Source organism: Heteronotia binoei, chromosome 1 (assembly GCF_032191835.1).
Source record: "Heteronotia binoei isolate CCM8104 ecotype False Entrance Well chromosome 1, APGP_CSIRO_Hbin_v1, whole genome shotgun sequence".
NCBI classification, from domain to species: Eukaryota; Metazoa; Chordata; class Lepidosauria; order Squamata; family Gekkonidae; genus Heteronotia; species Heteronotia binoei.
Genome location: NC_083223.1, coordinates 31,974,966 through 31,993,933, shown reverse-complemented (window position 1 = coordinate 31,993,933; position 18,968 = coordinate 31,974,966). Strand labels below are relative to the sequence as shown.

Here is an 18,968-nt window from a genome sequence, read left to right as displayed (position 1 = left end):
TATCTGCCAATTTTGATACAGTTAACAAACTGGGGACCCCTTGGTTGTCTTTGGGTTCAACTTGTAATTCTTTCAACCTACTTTCTTCTTCTGATGTTGGCAGGGTTCTGAGTGCTGTTAGTGCTGTGCCTACTTGACCCATGTTTCTCCTGGCTGGTTAAGACTAGTGATGAGAGGATTTGGGGCCCTATGAAGGATATCATCAACCTGTCCTTGGAGATGAGCATGTTTCCAGAGAGTCTTAAAAAGGCAGTTGTTGTACAACTCTTGAAAAAGCTATCTTTGAACCCTTAGATCCTTTAGATCCAACAAATTACTGCCCAGTCTCAAATTTACAATTTTTGGGTAAGGTAATTGAGAGAGCAGTTGCCGAGCAGCTCCAGGGTTTCCTGGAGGACACATCGGTGCTAGACATATTCCAATCTGGCTTCTACCCTGGCCATGGGATGGAGTCTGTGCTGGTCTCCCTGACTGACGATCTTCATGGTCTCCCTGACTGACGATCTTCAGCTGGACCATGGTGGGTCAGCATGGCTGTTGTTGCTTGATCTCACAGAACCATTCAACTGATGACTCACTACCTCAACGATGTGGGAATACGAGGGGTAGCCCTTCAGTAGCTTTCCTCCTTTCTCCATGGCTAGGGACAGAGGGTGGCATAGGGTGAGGATGTGTCCAGTATTCACCCTTGTTATGTGTTTATGTTTATGTTTAATTCAATTTATACCCCGCCCTCCCCGCTGAGGTGAGCTCAGGCGGCTTACATCAAATCATAGTATACTATGATTGCAATCAAAAAATCAATAAAACCATTAAACAGTACAAGTTAAAACAATCTACAGTTGGTGCTAACAAATCAGATATTGCTCATATTCTCAGGATGACAGAATTCATCTAGAATTCTCCTACGGTCGACTGAAGGCTTGCCAGAAGAGAGTGGTCCTACAGGCCTTGCGGAACTGAGTGAGGTCCCACAAGGCCCTAACCTCTTCTGGCACTTGATTCCACCAGGAGGGGGCTGCCACTGAAAAAGCCTGATCCCTGGTGGTCTTTCACTAGGGTTGTTTTCGCACTAGCATTTACTCCGGCGTAGCACCCCATTTACCTCCGGATCTTTTCCTGGATTTCGCACGTGTTGCTCCGGGGCTGCGGTTTGCTCCGGCGCTTCAAGGGTTTCACGCCGGAGTATGTTTTTCAACATGCTTCCGGAGTTTTTGAAAACCTCTGGATCCACTCCCCGGAGTTTGCTGTGGGAAATCCATCCACGCCGGATCGACTGCTTTGTGGGCGTCACCCTCTCCCTTTCCGTCCTCCCACCCCATCCACCCGCTTGGCCAATCATCCGTCCTCCCACCCCATCCACCCGCTTGGCCAATCATCAGCCGTTCGCGGCGCTTCCCAAAAGTGCCCGCACGGCCATTTTTTTTTTAAACTTCATATTTCTTGCGTAATAGCGATATTTCGAAATAAACAAATAATAGAACCCCCCCCCCCCTCCTGGAATAGCCTCAATTGCCATTTCACTGTAGTTGTAGTTTCACGCTGTTCCTATAGTGTTACGCTAAGACAAAACCATTTCTAAATTGGTTTCGTTTGAATTTTTTATTATTATTATTGACTGTAGTTGTGTTATTTCGCTGCGGCAGCGGGTGATTTTCGTTTTCCCGCTGTTGCGTTATTTCGTAACTACGGAATTGCATTATACATAATACATTATACATTATACATTATGGTTGATACATTATGGTTGATAGGGTGTTTGGTCTCACGAGAATCTCGTGGGTGTTATGGCGAGGGTCTCGCGAGAATTGCGACTGCTGTACGAGGATCAGGGAATCGCCCGCATCACTGTTAATTAGCCAATGCTTGGAGGCTGCCAATGCTAGTGGCCAATCATGAGGCGAGTAGCAGCTATCGTCACAATTTGCATGAGCCGAACAGAACACTGGGAGGAAGAAGGGACAGATATTGCTGGCCGCCATTGAGCAGCTTACTCCCGCCACCGCACAGCAGCTATGTGCAATGCCATCCAGCAGCAGGCCAATGGGGGCTCGTGGTGTTTCGTGGCGGGAGAGCGAAACAGAAGCCTTGCTGTCCATTTGGATTGAGGAAAAGATCCAGAAGGTGCTGGCCTCTAACCGCAAAAACATCTATGTCTAAGAGGATATATCTAAGGCAATGCATGCCATGGGGCACAAGAGGTCGGCGCTTGAGTGCCGCACAAAGACCAAGGGCTTGCGTGCGGACTATCGAAGATGCGTTAGCCACAATGAAAAGACTGGAGCATCCCCAGTTTACTGTGCTCACTATGATGTGCTGCACCGCATCCTTAAGAACGATAAGTCCGCGCGCCCCCCCCTCATGAAGAGAAGCTGGACGGTGCAATATTACAAGGCAAATAAGGAAAACATCCCGATTCAAGGATCAGATAACATCTCTTCCGCTGACCTCCAAACAATCAACGCTGCTGATCTCCGGACGCACACCACTGAATCACCTCCTGGTGAGTATCCAGGCGATGCAGTGCCCCTCAGCTGTGTAATTTTTATGGTTTGGGGTCCCTTCTCACCCATAAGGAAACCCATGTAAAGGGTTCCTTAGTTTTTTAAAACTTTTATCGCAATAGCGATACTTCGAACTAACGAAACTACAAAACGTAAGTGGTTGCTGTGGGTTGGCCGGTGATAGGGAGCCATGGGGAAAACCTTAATGAAACCGCCCCTTAATGAAGGGAGACGTGGATGTTTGCCTTACTATACTCGGCACTTATTATACTCGCAACACTCCTCTGCCTTCTGCCTCCCCCCTCCAGCTAGCGTAATACAGTTGATTTTTCTGCATTGCTATAGGCTCAGGCAGCATGAACCCAAGCGATGCGTTACAGGAACAGAGCCAGGATTTTACTGATGAACATCCAGGCGAGGAGTCATTTCGGGGTAAGTGCGGCCTACAGTGCTTCTGATAAGTCTTATGTGGAATGTGAAAGCTTTCAGTGGAACTTAGATGCATTGCCCAGCTTACAACTGCTGAACCATTGACCCTGCGTTTCCTGCTTCATGTATGAGCAGAACTGCTCCTGAAGACATGTTATAGTAAAGATTTTTAAGGTAAGCATGGGCTTTGCAGCACTAACCAGGTTGAGGAATGAGTGTTGTGTCAATTTCAATTTCAGGTGACTTTGAGGAGGAAGAAGGGTGCAGTATCCAAAGGGGAGGACCTGGAGATGCTGTCCTCTCGGAACAGGAAGGAGAGGAAGGAGGTATGCTCGTGGGCTTTCTGCTTAATCTACAGCAGCGATGGCAATGTCTGCAGTCGAGTAGTGCATCTCAGTAATGGGAGCTTGTACCCTAGCTCAAACAAGGGGTGTATTGCCAGAGTTTTCCAGGGAATGTAATCTTTCCATCCTTCTTCTTTGAGATGCTTCAGGAGATCAGCTGCCGGTATCATCAGCACAGCAAAGAAAGGAGGAGAGTGTGCAGAACGAAGCTCAACGTCAGTGAAGGGTTGCCATGCTGAATACTGTAGCTGAAAAGATGATGAATCAAAGCCGTCAGGATCATGATGACGCGATGGAGCGCTTTGACAGAATGCTAGCTTCTGAAGAACGCAGGTTCTCTTTGCAGGGGGAGCGTGACACACATGACAGGCAGGCTTTGGTAAAGGCTTTCGAACAGGCCACAAGGGAGACTGTGGATGTTATGAGGGCAGCTGTTGATATGCTAGGCAGTATTGCCCAAATTTTTAGGGAAGGTAGGACACAGGGAAGGGTAGGTGAGGCACCAGCCAATGCAACATCTCCACCACATGCAGCATCTCCACCATCCGTCACACATAGGCAGCTGCACCTCAATTGTGACTGCAGCGAAAGTCGGGGACCACTGCCTTCAGATATAGCTTACCCGGTTTTGGCAGAAGACTCTATGCCTGAGAGTCAGAGCCTCCTGTCTCCTGCACCCTGCTCAAGTGGCAGTGTGGCGGCTTCCCGTAGGGGCAAGAAAAGATCCTGCACAGGGAAGCAGAGGGTGTATTTTGAGCCCTAAAACCATTTCATTACTGGTTGGCTGCTTCTGACATGCAATGCTGTCTATGACAGAAGCAGGTACTGCTGCTCTGCCTTTTTATTTTGCTGTGTTTTTCAGCACTGTCCCATTCATGGGTACCAGAATCAATGCCCATCAAGGGAGGCAGTGAGTTGCAGGCATTGTTTACATGTTGTGCATGTTGTTATTGATGATGTTATTTCATTGTTTACATGTTGTGCATGTTGTTATTGATTATGTTATTTCATTGCTTATACCTGCACGGGCAGGCTGTTCCTACCTTAGAGATTAATACGCAGCAGCTGTACAGCTGATGTTGTGTTCTTGTCAGGTTAACGCACTTTTAATAAAGTTATGTTTTGCACAGGTCCCAGTTCGGTGTTTAGGTAAAGAAAAACGATATCTTAAGGTTTCAACATTAACACTAATTTATTACAACTGACAAACAAAGCAACACTGAAACTTTATTCCCCAAACCCCCCCACCCCTCTCATTGGCCCGCTCAAGTCTTCGGAACTGCCGCTCGAGGGCGTCGATCCTGCGCGTGAAGGCGCTCACTGCAATTTAGAAAAGAAGCAAGTAAGTGCAACGCCCTCAGTAATGTACGCACAGCACTCAGTCACTCACAAGAACTACCCATCATGCAAAATACTGAGCACTCACATGTTGAGCGGCAGAGGGCCTCCAGCCGGGCAACGGCTTCCACCAGTGGCTCCTGTTCTGGGCGCTGCTCGATGGCCTCAATCCGGCGCGTGAGGGCCTCCAGCCGGGCAACGGCTTCCACCTGTGGCTCTTGTTCTGGGCGCCGCTCGATGGCCTCGATCCGGTGCGTGAGGGCCTCCAGCTGGGCAACGGCTTCCACCTGTGGCTCCTGTTCTGGGCACCGCTCGATGGCCTCGATACGGCGCGTGAGGGCCTCCAGCCGGGCAACGGCTTCCACCTGTGGCTCCTGTTCTGGGCGCCGCTCGATGGCTTCGATACGGCGCGTGAGGGCCTCCAGCCGGGCAACGGCTTCCACCTGTGGCTCCTGTTCTGGGCGCCGCTCGATGGCTTCGATCCGGCGCGTGAGGGCCTCCAGCCGGGCAACGGCTTCCACTTGCCCCTCCCGACGGCCTGAAATGCAAGCACACCATGCATGCACATTAGAAAATTATAGGCATGTGTGCATTGTATAGCAACGTTAGTGCGCAGTGCCCTGAGAGGCAGCTCAGCAAACCCACCTGCCTCCTCGGTGGCCTCTCTGGCAGGATCAGCGCCCTCCTCCCGCGGGACTTCTGGGCTCCCACCGCCTAAGATTTGCAAAAGTAATCATTAATTTACTTTACTGAACGCCCTGCGCACATGGCTTTTTAATGCCTCTAGTGTGCAGTAACCCAGAGGTGGCCCTGAAATGCAAGCACACCATGCATGCACATTAGAAAATTATAGGCATGTGTGCATTGTATAGCAACGTTAGTGCGCAGTGCCCTGAGAGGCAGCTCAGCAAACCCACCTGCCTCCTCGGCGGCCTCTCTGGCAGGATCAGCGCCCTCCTCCCGCGGGACTTCTGGGCTCCCACCGCCTAAGATTTGCAAAAGTAATCATTAGTTTACTTTACTGAACGCCCTGCGCACATGGCTTTTTAATGCCTCTAGTGTGCAGTAACCCAGAGGTGGCCCTGAAATGCAAGCACACCATGCATGCACATTAGAAAATTATAGGCATGTGTGCATTGTATAGCAACGTTAGTGCGCAGTGCCCTGAGAGGCAGCTCAGCAAACCCACCTGCCTCCTCGGCGGCCTCTCTGGCAGGATCAGCGCCCTCCTCCCACAGGACTTCTGGGCTCCCACCGCCTAAGATTTGCAAAAGTAATCATTAAATTATTTTACTGAACGCCCTGCGCACATGGCTTTTTAATGCCTCTAATGTGCAGTAACCCATAGGTGGCTGCTTTGTCAGGTAATGTACCTTCTTGCTCCTCCGCACCCTGCTGCTCATCCTCCTCTCCCCCCAAGGGTGAGCCTGGCCGCTCTGCCACGCCTCGTGGACGGGTGTCAACTGTGGCATGATATAGAAAAAAACCAAGCAATGAAACTCATACATGCAATTAATGCGAATGAAAGCACACAACATATGTGAAAACTGCATATCAGACCATAGAAGGGGGGGGGGTTGTGGGATCTAATGAATAAGGTTTCTTTGATCACCTTCGTGTTGGGGCCAGCAGCTTTAGGAGGTTAGAAGTGGAGAAGGGGCAGAAAGGGAGTACTTAACCCTTTCCCTTCTTCACACCAAATCTCTTCCCAAATCACTTATTCCCACATATGATTCTTCTGTCTTTACCCTCATAATAATGCATTGGGGCAAAGGAGCTGGGGTGTGTGTGAGGAGAGAGAGGGAGAAGCAGCAAAGGGAGAAAGGGCTGAGCGACAGGTCCACCCTGCTGCCTCTTTTATCCAACCCAATTTTCTACTCCAGAGTCCTCCCCCAAGCCTTCTTTGTCTATCCATGTACTGCTAGTCTTGCCAACCTCCAGGTAGCACCTGGGGATCTCCCACTGTCATGATGTATTAAGGTTGCCAGGTCTGTGTTGGAAAATATCTGAAGACTTTGGGGGTGGATTCAGGAGAGGGTGATGTTTGGGGAGGGGATGGGCCTTGCTGCGGTACAATGTCATAGCGTCCACCCGTCAAAGCAGCCATTTTCTCCTGGGAAGCTGATCTCTGCCAGCTGGAGATCAGTTGCAAAAATAGGAGATCTCCAGTCCCCCCATCTGGAGGTTGGCAACCCTACAACTGATCTCCAGAAGACCTAAGATCAGTTCCTCTGGAAGAAAATGGCTGCTTTGGAGGGTGGACTCGATGACATTATACCCTGCTGAGATCCGTCCCTTTCCCCAAACCTCACCCTCCCCAAACTCCACTCCCAACACTGGAAGAGCATGAGTTCAGTTTAGCTGCATGTACATGGGCTTACTTACTTGGGCTTCAACTGCACATATCTATTCTTACTTATTTTAATAGAGCATTTCCTAGGGAAAACAGCTCTGAAGACTTTTGTTACTCACACATGGGTATAGCTCTGTGATCACCCATGGTGCCCTCCCCCCTGCCCCACATCCCACCAGGAAGGCATAGCAGAACATAGAAGGGTGGTGGTGGATCTTGTACTGTACTGCCATGAAGCAGTAATAAAGAAGGAAGGGGTGTGTGTGGCGTTTCTGTGTTGTGTGTGTGTGTGGTGTTACTCACAATCATGATGACGGTCCTCCCAACGGGGCCGCCCCGCCAACTCCCAAAGACGCACCATGGCATTGTGGTAGGGCGTCCTGCCTGAAGCCCTGGGGATACCGCTCCATGCCTGCAGGCTTGCCATGAAGCTGCAGCGGAGGCGTTTGAATTTCGACCGGCACTGCGCAGCAGTCCAGTGAAACCCCCTCCGCTGCAGCCTCCTGGCTATCGCCTCATAGATGTGGCTTGTGGTGAGGTGGGTACTGGACATTAGTGCCCAAGCGTGGCCGCTCCTCTCCGCAATGTCCAGCATTGCCAAAACCACATCACGCTGCCAGAAAGTCCCTCTCCTTCCCCTGGCCACCATTTTGAAATAGCGCACTTTCGATTTAGCGAAATAGCAACCTCCCCTTTTTGCTTTGATTTATCCAATCATGGGGAAGGCATATCCTGATCGACAAGGCAAAAACAGAGCCAGGACAGAAGCACGTGTAAGACCCCTGGTAAAACGAAATATAACCCCACCCCCACCCCCAACCACCACCAAACTAAATGAAAGCAATGCAGTTTATAATGCCCAAAACTTTATTCGCTGTAACGGGAAGCAGTCTAAACAAACGCAGGGATAATTTTAAGAAATATGCAGGTTTACAGGGCGGAAGCGGAAAATAGCGAGCATAAAAAGGCAGTTATACAAGGAACAGTTGAAATAGCGTAACTTCACAACTACGAAACAGCAGTCGGCGGCAGCAGGAAACATGGTGGACAGACAGCCGCAGAATCATCTCCTCCTTTGATAAATATATTCTGCGACAGCATCCCGCACAATCCTCCCCCTCTCTAACTGCCTCCTGTTAATAACCCTAAAGTCTGGCTCTTCTGGGTCTGGGAGGAGTGTTATCTCCTTATCAGGAATATCCAGTGTGACCGCATGTCCCTTTTCCTCACAAATATTGTGCAGAGTCACAGATGCGGTCACGATGGAGAACACACTCTGGTACTGTGCGTTCATTCGCGTTAGCAGGACACGCCAGCGAGCCTTAAGTCTCCCGAAAGCACGCTCCACCACGTTCCTGGCCCTGGCGTGCTTCTTGTTAAAGTGCTTCTGCACGGGCCCAATGGGTTTCCTGTACGGGGACAACAGCCACGGCCTAAGGGGGTACGCTCCGTCGCCCAATACAAGCGCGGGGATGGTTACATTTCCAAAAGTCACCGTAGGGTTCCCTGGAACCCAGAGCCCTGCATCATGGCCGGCGCAGAGATGGCTGTTTGCGAAAACAAAGGCATCGTTGGTCCTGCCGCTGAAGCCAAACTCTGCATTCAGGAAGCGTCCTGTGTGATCAACCGTGCCTTGGAGGATCACCGAACAGAACATCTTCCGGTTGCAGAACTCCTCAGTTCTCCCCCCAGGCGCCCATATCGGGATGTGCGTTCCGTCCAGAGCCGCCACCGTATGCGGCATACCGAGTTTACCGAAACCATCCATAATCTGTTGAGAAATGGAGTACAATGGATCAGGTCAAGGTTAATGCAACGTCCACTATATTAGCAATAGAGAATCACATCATGGTCTTATATATCGATATTGCGTTCTAACGCAAAACTAGGAAGGGGGGGGGAAAATATACACACGGTTCCAATGTCGTCACCGAGGCACACGACTTTTGAAAACAAACGGGTCTCAATGGCTTCGCAGACCTCCATCACAATCCCATGGACGGTGGACACGCTGATCCCGAACTGCCAGCTGACTTCCCGATAGGCCCTTCCGGTTGCGAGGTACCATAGCGCTACCGCGAGCCGCTTCTCAGGGTGGACCGGAGACCTCATCCGTGTGGTTTGTTTTTCCAGCTTGTCCTTCACAACGGCATAAATTTCCAGGAAGGTCCCTCTGGTCATCCGGAAGTTGTGAAGCCATTGCTCATCACCCCAGAACACAAGCACAAAGTTCTCCCACCAGCGCAGTTCACGGGGGAACACCCAATACCTGGGCGAGAACCGCATCCCGGCAAGATAGTGCCATCTACGTTCCTGGCGGCGAGTGCCACCTCTAAGCAGTCGAAGCCGGACGTCAGCCTTTCTAGAGGAGATCAGAGGATTCCGTGATCTAAATGCATAATGTTTGAGAAGTTTTTCTCCGGTGCAGAGGACTTGGCGTCCGGCGCAGAGGCACAGAAAAACAACCTCCAATGCTGAATAAAGCAACGCCTTAGTCTCGTCATCAGGATTCTCCATTGTGAATGCTTCTGACGATACAAGGCAGTATGGAGGATGCTGCTGCTGCAGCCAATACTCAACCAGAAGCATCACGTGATGGTTTGCCCGCGAAAGGGGGATTCTCTATTACGCTGTTACGCTGTTACGTTGTTACGCAATTACGCAACTGGAATTGCGCTTAAAAAAAAAGATTGACATGGCATCGAAGTCAATTCGATGCCAGTGGGAAAACTATTTGAGCCGGGGCTTCATGGAAAGCGACTCCGCAAAAGACTCCACGTGCGAAAACGAGGAAAATGAGCCGGACATAATTGCGCCGCGGAATAAGGGGAGCAAATGCTAAGTGCGAAAACGACCTAGGAGTTATGTTCCATCATTCCTGTTGAGATCCAGATCTTAGTACTCTCTGGGGAACGTGTGGGGACACACAGTCCCTTAGGTAAATGTGGGGTCCTCAAGGGGCACTCCTCTCCCTAATGCTGTTTAACAGTTATATGCATCCCTTGTCCAGCTGACAAGGAGTTTCAGGTTTGAGTGTCATCAATATGCCAATGACACCCAGCTATATCTGTTGTTGGGTGACCAGCCAGCCAGTATCCCACAAAATCTGGCCGATGGATTGGAGGCTGTGGTGGGTTGGCTAAGGAAGAGCAGGTTGAAGTTGAACCCTCAAAGATATTCTTTGGCTGGGGGGATGAGACTGGAATTGGAAGTTAGGTTACCTCTTGACAGGGTGCCTTTAATACCAGTGCTGACTATCAAGAGTCTTGGTGTGATACTGGACACCTCCTTTTCAGTGGAATCTCAGGTCAAGCATATTGACCTGAGCTCAGGTCACCAAATTTGGCAACTGGCTCCCCTCTTATTATGCTCTGACCTGGCCACTGTAATCCATTTGATGCTCACCTTCGGACTGTAACTCACTCTACCCCTGAGGCTGAACTGGAAACTTGAGAGGATCCAGAATGTGGCAGCGTGCATCCAGCGTGCATCTTTCCTGGTATGTCCCTGGAAGAGCTCTGCATTCCACTGGTAACAACGTTTTGGTAATCCCTTGCCTTAGGACAGTCCGGCTGTTCTTGACAAGGGCCAGGGCCTTTTCGGTGCTGGCTCTGACCTGGTGGAACTCTCTGCCAGGTGACATCAGGGCCCTGCAGGATCTTATGCAATTCCACAGGGCCTGCAAGGCAGAGATGTTCTGCCAGGCTTTTAGTTGAGGGAAGCAAAAGTTTATTATCCAGCTGGCATCTCCTTTTCTTAACCCCCACCCTGCTGTCTTGTAAGTTCTCCCCTCCCCCCAAGCAGGACACCCAAGTAGTCGGGATAAAGGAAGAAAAAAACCTATGGGATACCATCTGAGTTTTATAGTTTTAACTATGCTGTTTTAATTGTATATTATTGTTTGATTACTTATGTTGTAAATCACTGACCTTCCAAAAGCTGTTCCTGCAAATTGGGGGAACATCCTGAGTTGGGGAGGAGGAATCAGTTATGTCCCATCATTCCTGTGGTGAAGTGCTTGTCATATTGACATGTGATTGCTTTACACACTGTATTTCTCTCCATTTAACATTTGAACTTGCCTACATGAAATGTAGCGTGGCGCAGAGTGGTAAAGCTGCAGTACTGCAGTCGGAGCCCTCTGCTCATGACCTGAGTTCGATCCCAGCGGAAGCTGGTTAAGGTAGACGGCTCCAGGTTGACTCAGCCTTCCATCCTTCCGAGGTCGCTAAAATGAGTGTAGATGACTGGGGAAGACAATGGCAAACCACCCCATAAAAAGTCTGTTGTGAAAACATTGTGAAAGCAATGTCATGCAGAGTCAAAAATGACTGGTGCTTGCACAGGGGACTACCTTTACCTTTTTACATGAAATACATGTATTGTATTGTATTGTATTGTATTGTATTGTATTGTATTGTATTGTATTGTATTGTATTGTATTGTAATGTAGTGTTTATGAGGATGTGGAATGGTATGGTGTAGCCCAGTCTCATTAGAGCTCAGAAGCTAAGCATGGTCAATAGTATTTGGATAAGGGACCACCAAGGAAAGCCCTGCAAAAGAAAGCAATGGCAAACCTGTTTCTCACTTGCCTTGAGAGCTCCTTGCCGGGGTCATCATGAATCAGTTGTGACTTGATGACACATACATACATAATGTAGTGTGTATAGACCTTTAGATGAGGCCCTGGGTTCTCTCAGAATTACAACTGATCTAATGACAATGGAGATAAGGTCACAAATCCCCAGGAGAAAATGGCAACTTCAGAGGGCAGTTGGGGAAAGTGTATTGGGGAACAATTTCACCTAGAATCTATGATATCATAGATTCTAGGTGAAATTGCTCCCCAATACACTTTCCCCAACTGCCCTCTGAAGTTGCCATTTTCTCCTGGGGATTTGTGACCTATGATATACCATAGATTCTAGGTGAAATTGCTCCCCAAACCCTCCCTTCCTCAGGCCCCACCTCAAAATCTCCAGGAATTTTGAATGCTGAAGTTGGCAACCAAGTGTTCAAACAAAATGCACGTGGGTGTTCTTGCTTGTTTGCAAAAAGCAGACTTTGTGATATTTTGGAAAACTTGGAACAGACTGTTGTGGCAACATTGATGTTCTTTCTTTTTCAGATTGAGGTGCTGCCTGAAATAATAGAAGCTGTGGAGGGGAAGGTTGAAGTGTTCCTTGATGGTGGCATAAGGAAAGGCTCAGACGTTCTCAAGGCCCTGGCCCTAGGAGCCAAAGCAGTGTTTGTGGGTAGGCCTGTGGTCTGGGGTCTTGTCTACAAGGTAATGTTAAAACAGAACTAACTCAAGGTGGGGTCTCAAAAGGCAGGTCTGCACACTTCTTCCTCAACCACAATGTAGTGGTTAGAGTTTCAGATTAGGATCTGGGAGACTCAAATCCCACATTGCCAGTTGCCATGGAAACTCTCTGGGTGGCCATGGGCCAGCTGCACACTCTCAACCTAACCCACCTCACAGAGTTGTTGTGAGGATAAAACAAAGGAGAGGAGAAAGACGTAAACTGCTTTGCGGCTCAATTGTGGAGAAAGGCAGAGTATCTGTGCAACCCTTTGCTGAATAAATCCCTTCCTTGTACCCATTTCAGGTGCTAGCTAACCCCAGGGGAAAAGTTCACAACCTTTTGATATGCCATTGCTTCTTTAAAGGAAGGGATATGCAGCGGAGTCCCTCCTCCCTTTGCCTGCAGTGTGCATTGTTGGGCACATTATTGGGCATTGTTTTGTCATGCTTAGGAACGTTTCCCCACACCCAAATGTTAATTTGGATGTTGCAAATTAAATCTATCTAGGAAGATGGTTGGTTGAGGACCAGGGAGGCCCTGTTCAAATCCCTGCTCAACTGTGACCTTAATGGCATGACATTAGGCCAGTCCCTGTTTCTCAATATAATCTCATCTTGTAGGGTGTGAGGATAAAATAGAAGGGTTACCAACCTCAACTGAGACCTCAGAATTACAGCTGATCTCCAGACAATTGATCAGTTCTTCTAGAGAAAATGGCTGCTTTAGAGGGTCAATTCTATAGCATTATACCCCACGGAGGCCCCCTACTCTCCCTAAACCTGTCCCTCTGCAAGCTCTAACCCCCCCCCCCCCCAATCTACAGGGATTCCCCAACTCAGAGTGACAGCCCTGGGAGGGGAAACCTGTATTTGGCTGCTAGATCCAAAGAACTATGCACTTTCCAAGATATTAATGAAAGGGAAAACACGCAACTGCAGAACAAATCTTTATGTTTGATATAGTTGATGGAATGACCAGCTACTGTTGAAAAAACTGAGAAAGAGTGTGGATTCCAACTTTCCTCTAAGAGGCCTTCCTCCAATGTAAGTGGCTCTTCCTTGAGTGCAAGAACCACTGATGTTGGAGGTGAGCTCCTTAGACTGGAGTAAGGCACCAAACTTTGCTCAGCAGAACAGAATAGGGATCTACCCCAACACAGCAGAACTCACTGAGTGTCCCTGATCATATTTTAAATCACAATTGAAGCTGCCTCCAGATACCTGAATATCCCACCATATATTTTTCTTACATGTTTAGCCTTCCTGGTCAGTCTAGTGATGATTCCACATCAGCGGTTAGCCAAAAGCTTTGTCACTAAAGCTGAATTTGTTTTAGGTTCTGGTTTCAGTTAAGGTACGGCATAGACATTCTTCTATGGTTCCTGTCCTGGGTTGGGAAAAAGAAATAAAGGCTGTGTCCAAATTTTTGGTTAGGGCTTGGTTTGACTTTCAGACATAGGGATAACACTCACACTCAGATTTTCCATTCTTGCCCACCCATTACATGGAAGCCAAACAAACATAAACTCTACTGTGGGTATCGTTCTTTGGTTTTTACTGCCTTTCTTACAGCATTCCTATGCATTGGGATGGTGCTAGTCTATTGAGGTGGAGGATGCTTCCACAGAGATTTCCCCCCCTCCACACAGAAAGCAGGAAGACCCCACATTAATGGTGACCATCCACCAGACAATTGTGTCGATTCTGGCCATCATTCATGCCATTTCTGGATCTTCCCCCTTTATTAATAAATAAACCCCCAGCAAAAAAGAAGAACCTCCAGGGTGAATAATGTGGACATTCAACTGTTGCCACTATAGAGGAGCTGAGTAAGTTAAGCTTTGCTTTCAGAATGGCATGTGCTGCCCTACACCTTTTTTTGTAGAAAATGTCCAACAGGAGCTCATTTGCACATGAGGCCACACCCCCTGAAACCACCATTGTTTCACACAGGGCTTTTTTGTAGAAAAAGTCCAGCAGGAACTTATTTGCATATTAAGCCATTGACATCAACCAGCTGGAACTGCATTTGTGTGCGTTCCTGCTCAAAAAAAGGCCCTGCCCATAGCCCTTTAAAGGGCCAGTTTCCCTTTCCCCACCAAACCCAGCTGAAGCACTACAGTACAGGTTAGTGGGGAAAGGGCAGTGGCAGTTCCGGGCTGTGAGGGGTCTTAATGCTATCACCACTTTGTACTTACATGCAGACACAGTGGAGAAACACAGGAACTAGTGGGGGTGTTTGCATTGAGCAATACATGAATGGGGGTATGGATGTAGGCAGGGGTTGTTTTGTAGAAAAATAGGTGGTGGAGCTCATCCAGGGATTGTTATGCAGCTGCACCTACTATTCAATGGACAAGGGAGTGGAACTCTCAGAAGGAGGAGGTGGAACTCTCAGAAAGGTTCAGGAGCTGTGCTCTTGTGAGCTCCCACTGAATCTGAGGCCTGGATGTAGGTCTCATCTGTCCCCATACTGATTGCTGCTGCTGTTGCTTTGGCAGCATTGTATTTTGGTACCCTCCATCGGGAACCAGCTGCAGTGTGGGGTAGTGGCCATTTGTGGTCTCCGCTCAACCTCCTAGGGTGATCTTGGACCCAGGCACTCACTCTCAACCTAATCTAGTTCCTAGGGAGGTTGTGAGGATAAAATAAAAGAGTCTAGAACAGGGGTGGCCCAACTGTGGCTTGGGAGCCATATGTAGCTCTTTCATACATATTGTGTGGCTCTCAAAGCCTCCACTGCCCTGTCGGCTGGCTTGGAGAAGGCATTTATCTATTTAAATCTCTTCTCCAAGCCAAGCCAGCTAGCAGCTTGGAGAATGCATTTAAAGTTAAGGTTGCTTTCTTTCCACCTTGCCTCTCTCCCCATCTTCCTTCCTTCCTTCACTTGACATTCATTTCTTGCAGCTCTCAAACATCTGGCATTTATTCTATGTGGCTCTTACTATAAGCAAGTTTGGCCACCCTTGGTCTAGAGCTTCTCTAAGTCCTGTAGTGGGGGCATGAAAATATGATAGATCATAATCTATATGTACCAAAGTGTGGCAATGAGGTTGGTGATACTTTGTCTATGTTAAGTAATGCCAGTGAATAAGATCAGTCACTGTGCCTAGGTCTATTAAAACTGCATCCTGATGTGCTGGCATACCCACTGCAGGAACTCCCGCGCGCATGCATGATTAGAGCATGGTAGAGCAAGCATGCTGCTAATATTGCCCCTCCCCTAGCACCATACCCAACTCCCTGGGGTGATCTGAGCTCTCAGAGTTTTGTACAAGGAGCCCTTCCCTCTCTTGGAGTTCCTGTTTTGGTTACTCCCTAGGATATACTGAGTTGAAGAAGAAGAATTGCAGATTTATACCCCGCCCTTCTCTCTGAATCAGACTCAGAGCGGCTCACAATCTCCTTTATCTTCTCCCCCCACAACAGACACCCTGTGAGGTGGGTGGGGCTGAGAGGGCTCTCACAGCAGCTGCCCTTTCAAGGACAACCTCTGCCAGAGCTATGGCTGACCCAAGGCCATTCCAGAACTGGCAGATATGGCCTGGTTGCCCATTCATGGCCTGAGAAAGTAGCAAGTAAAGATGTTGGTGGGCTGAACTGCGGGTGGAAAATCTATTTTCTCCAGTTGGTGCTTTCCAGGAAAACTGATGCCTCATGATAACCTTAAGGTGATTTATTATGCAGTGTGTCTAACTTAATCAGGGTGAAGAGGGTGTGAAGGAAGTTCTCCAGATACTGAAAGAAGAGTTCCAGTTGGCAATGGCACTTTCTGGTAAGATGCACAATATGAAAGAACTGGGATGTCTCCTTTCATATGTTATATTGGGATATATGCTAAAGTGAGAGCCACAAAGTAGAATTAAGAATCTTGTACACGTGCATGTTGGTTGTATACCCATACACTGTTCACACACTTCTGTGGTTGAAGCTTACTTGCTTGGAAAGGAGTGCTTGACTTGTCATGAAATAAAGGGTTTAGAAGGAAGCATGTTGTTTTTCTTTCTTGAGGTGCTCTACAGACCTCTTCTGTGAGGCATTGCAATTATTATGCTGCTTCACATTCTAGCATTCACAGAAGTGACAAAGCCTCCCTTCAAGAATACAACTCCAGGTCATCCTTGGAAACCAAGTCTGAGGCTCATAAACTACTAGGGTTGTTGAGTGGAACTTTCACTGCTTGAAATGAATGAATATTCATTGCCTAGGCTTCTCACGGAAGTAATTGATTCTATGCTAATTCACAGAGGTGTGGGCCAGCAAATGAAGTCAGTAGATGGTGCTACCACTGAGGGCTGGTTGGCAAAGGTCTGGAACACTTATGAATCAGGTTTTGGAGAGTAAAACAGCCCTATGAAACACAGAGCATATTCTGAGAACAGGCACCTCGAAGATAGAATGGGTGGTTGTTGTTTTCATTTGTAGTCTACCTTTCCCACTGTGACTCAAAGTGGATTGCAAGTGGGGCTTTTTTTGTAGCAGGAACTCCTTTGCATATTAGGCCCCACCCCCTGATGTAGTCAATCCTCCAAGAGCTTACAGGGCTCTTAGTACAGGGCTTACTGTAAGCTCTTGGAGGATTGGCTACATCAAGGGTGTGTGGCCTAATATGCAAAGGAGTTCCTGCTACAAAAAAAGCACTGATCGCAAGTATTATAGAAAATGTTTCAGTCAGCCAGTACATGTAGTATGCAAACATCCCTGTTTAAGGCAAAAAGATGGTGTAGGAAAAATTTTATCCCTAATAAGAGCTTAATGTTTATGGCTCAGCTTTGCTGCTTATACAAGAATGCCCTCTTGAATGACTGTTTTTCACATTTTGCAAAATCAGAGAAGCATTCTAAAAGCCTCAGGCAGACCCGCCCCATAATGCAGGAGTCACTATAGAGAATGCGCACGCACAGGCAGTTGCCAGTTATTCCTGTTCACGGGGTGGCACCTTCAGAAGGCTTTGCTCGGGTGAGCAGAGCTGTTGCAGTGCAACACAGTAGGAGCTGCAGTCCTGGGTCTATAACCTATTTACAGTAACTCATTTTCCTTGAAGGAACACATCTACCTTAAGATGCATTTTAGGTGCTGAAATTTTGTCACTCGGTCTTTGTAATACAGTAGAACAGGTTGGATCCACCAGCCTCTTGGCTCAGTTCTTCTTCCTAGGACAGCCACTGTCCCCGCCAGTGTTCCCTCTACTGAGTTAGCATGAGCTAGCTCACAGATTTTTAGCCTCGAGCTCGCACACTAATCTAGGCAGTAGCTCACAACTTTAATGCCAGTAGCTCAAAAGACCATGCAGTTTAGAGAGAACATTGGTTCCCACATGTCTTTTGTCCAAGAAGTTCCCATCATCCTCAGCACAGACCATTTGAATGATCCTCTTTTTTAACCAGTGAAAAGTTGGCTGGCTCCAAACAATGTATGTTTTCCCCAAACATCCTTGTTCGAATGCATTTTGTCAGTAACAGCAAAATAACAAGAATGATTTTGAGCAGGAAAATAGATGTGTGGGAACAGTTTTATTGCTCCTCCCCTTTTGTTGTATTTCCTAGTATCTAGTTGAATACAAAGAGCCCAGTGGCACAGCTGCCGTACTGCAGTCCGAGCTCTCTGCTCACGACCTGAGTTTGATCCCGGCAGAAGCTGGGCTCAGGTAGCTGGCTCAAGGTTGACTCAGCCTTCCATCCTTCCAAGGTCGGTAAAATGAGTACCTGGCTTGCTGGGGTAAAGTGTAGATGACTGGGGAAGGCAATGGCAAACCACCCTGTAATGAAGTCTTCCAAGAAAACATTGTGATGTGATGTCACCTCATGGGTCGGTAACGACTTGGTGTTTACACAGGGAACTATGTTTACCTTTTAGTTGAATACGAGTCACAGTTGTAGAAGAATAGACATGAACTGCTTAGTTCTGTTAACATATAAGATTACAGCTCATTTGGGGATGGAGCACATGATTAGTAGGCTAACATTCTTAACTCTCCTGTTTCCAGGCTGTCAAAGTGTGGAAGAGATAGATGGAACACTGGTTCGGAGAGACCAGCAGGCAACCTCCAAACTCTAGCTGTGTTCTCTGCCTTTTGGGAAGCTGTCAAGCTGATTGCAAATGGGTTGCAGTACCTTACCAAGAAAAGAGAAATGCAAAATATGTTCTGCGTTAAAACAATTTTATTTGGTAACATATGGTAACAAATTATATTTCTTGTATAATTAATAACTTATCTATCCCATATATTACTTTCTACCCACCCCTCCCCCCGTTACTTGACCCCCCGCCGGTGTTATTTACTTAAAGTACTAATGTTTAAAGGTACCCTTAACTAATAAAAACAAAAATTAATATTTTTTTTTCTAAGACTTAATCATTATCAAAAATTGTCCAATGTCCTTTTATTTTCCACTCTTTTTCTACATATCTTCTGAACTTTTTCCACTCCATCTTAAAAACTTCTAAATCATAGTCTCTTAAAATTCTTGTTAATTTGTCCATTTCACTCCATGTCATAACTTTTACAATCCATTTCTCTGGTATTTTTTCTTGCTTCCACAACTGCGCATATAATGTCCTAGCAGCTGAAAGCAAGTACCAAATTTTCCATTTGTAATCCCAACAGAAAAGTCTCTGCAACTTTCTTAAATTCATATCCCAAGATCCTAGAAATTTCTTGTTGAATCATCTGCCAATACTTTTTTGCTCTT

The 18,968-nt window shown here is 47.5% G+C and overlaps 1 protein-coding gene across 1 annotated transcript in view; it reads left to right on the top strand.

The window, feature by feature from the left end:
- The window catches only part of LOC132586058 (2-Hydroxyacid oxidase 1-like), a 39,649-nt gene extending 21,205 nt beyond the window's left edge, over window positions 1-18,444 (top strand). The window contains exons 6-8 of the mRNA XM_060257999.1: window positions 12,100-12,258; window positions 15,982-16,051; window positions 18,263-18,444. Of these exons, the coding sequence (XP_060113982.1) occupies window positions 12,100-12,258; window positions 15,982-16,051; window positions 18,263-18,333 (300 nt within the window). The 3' untranslated portion in view covers window positions 18,334-18,444. The remainder of the gene's footprint in view (window positions 1-12,099; window positions 12,259-15,981; window positions 16,052-18,262) is intronic.
- Window positions 18,445-18,968: the final 524 nt, after the last annotated feature.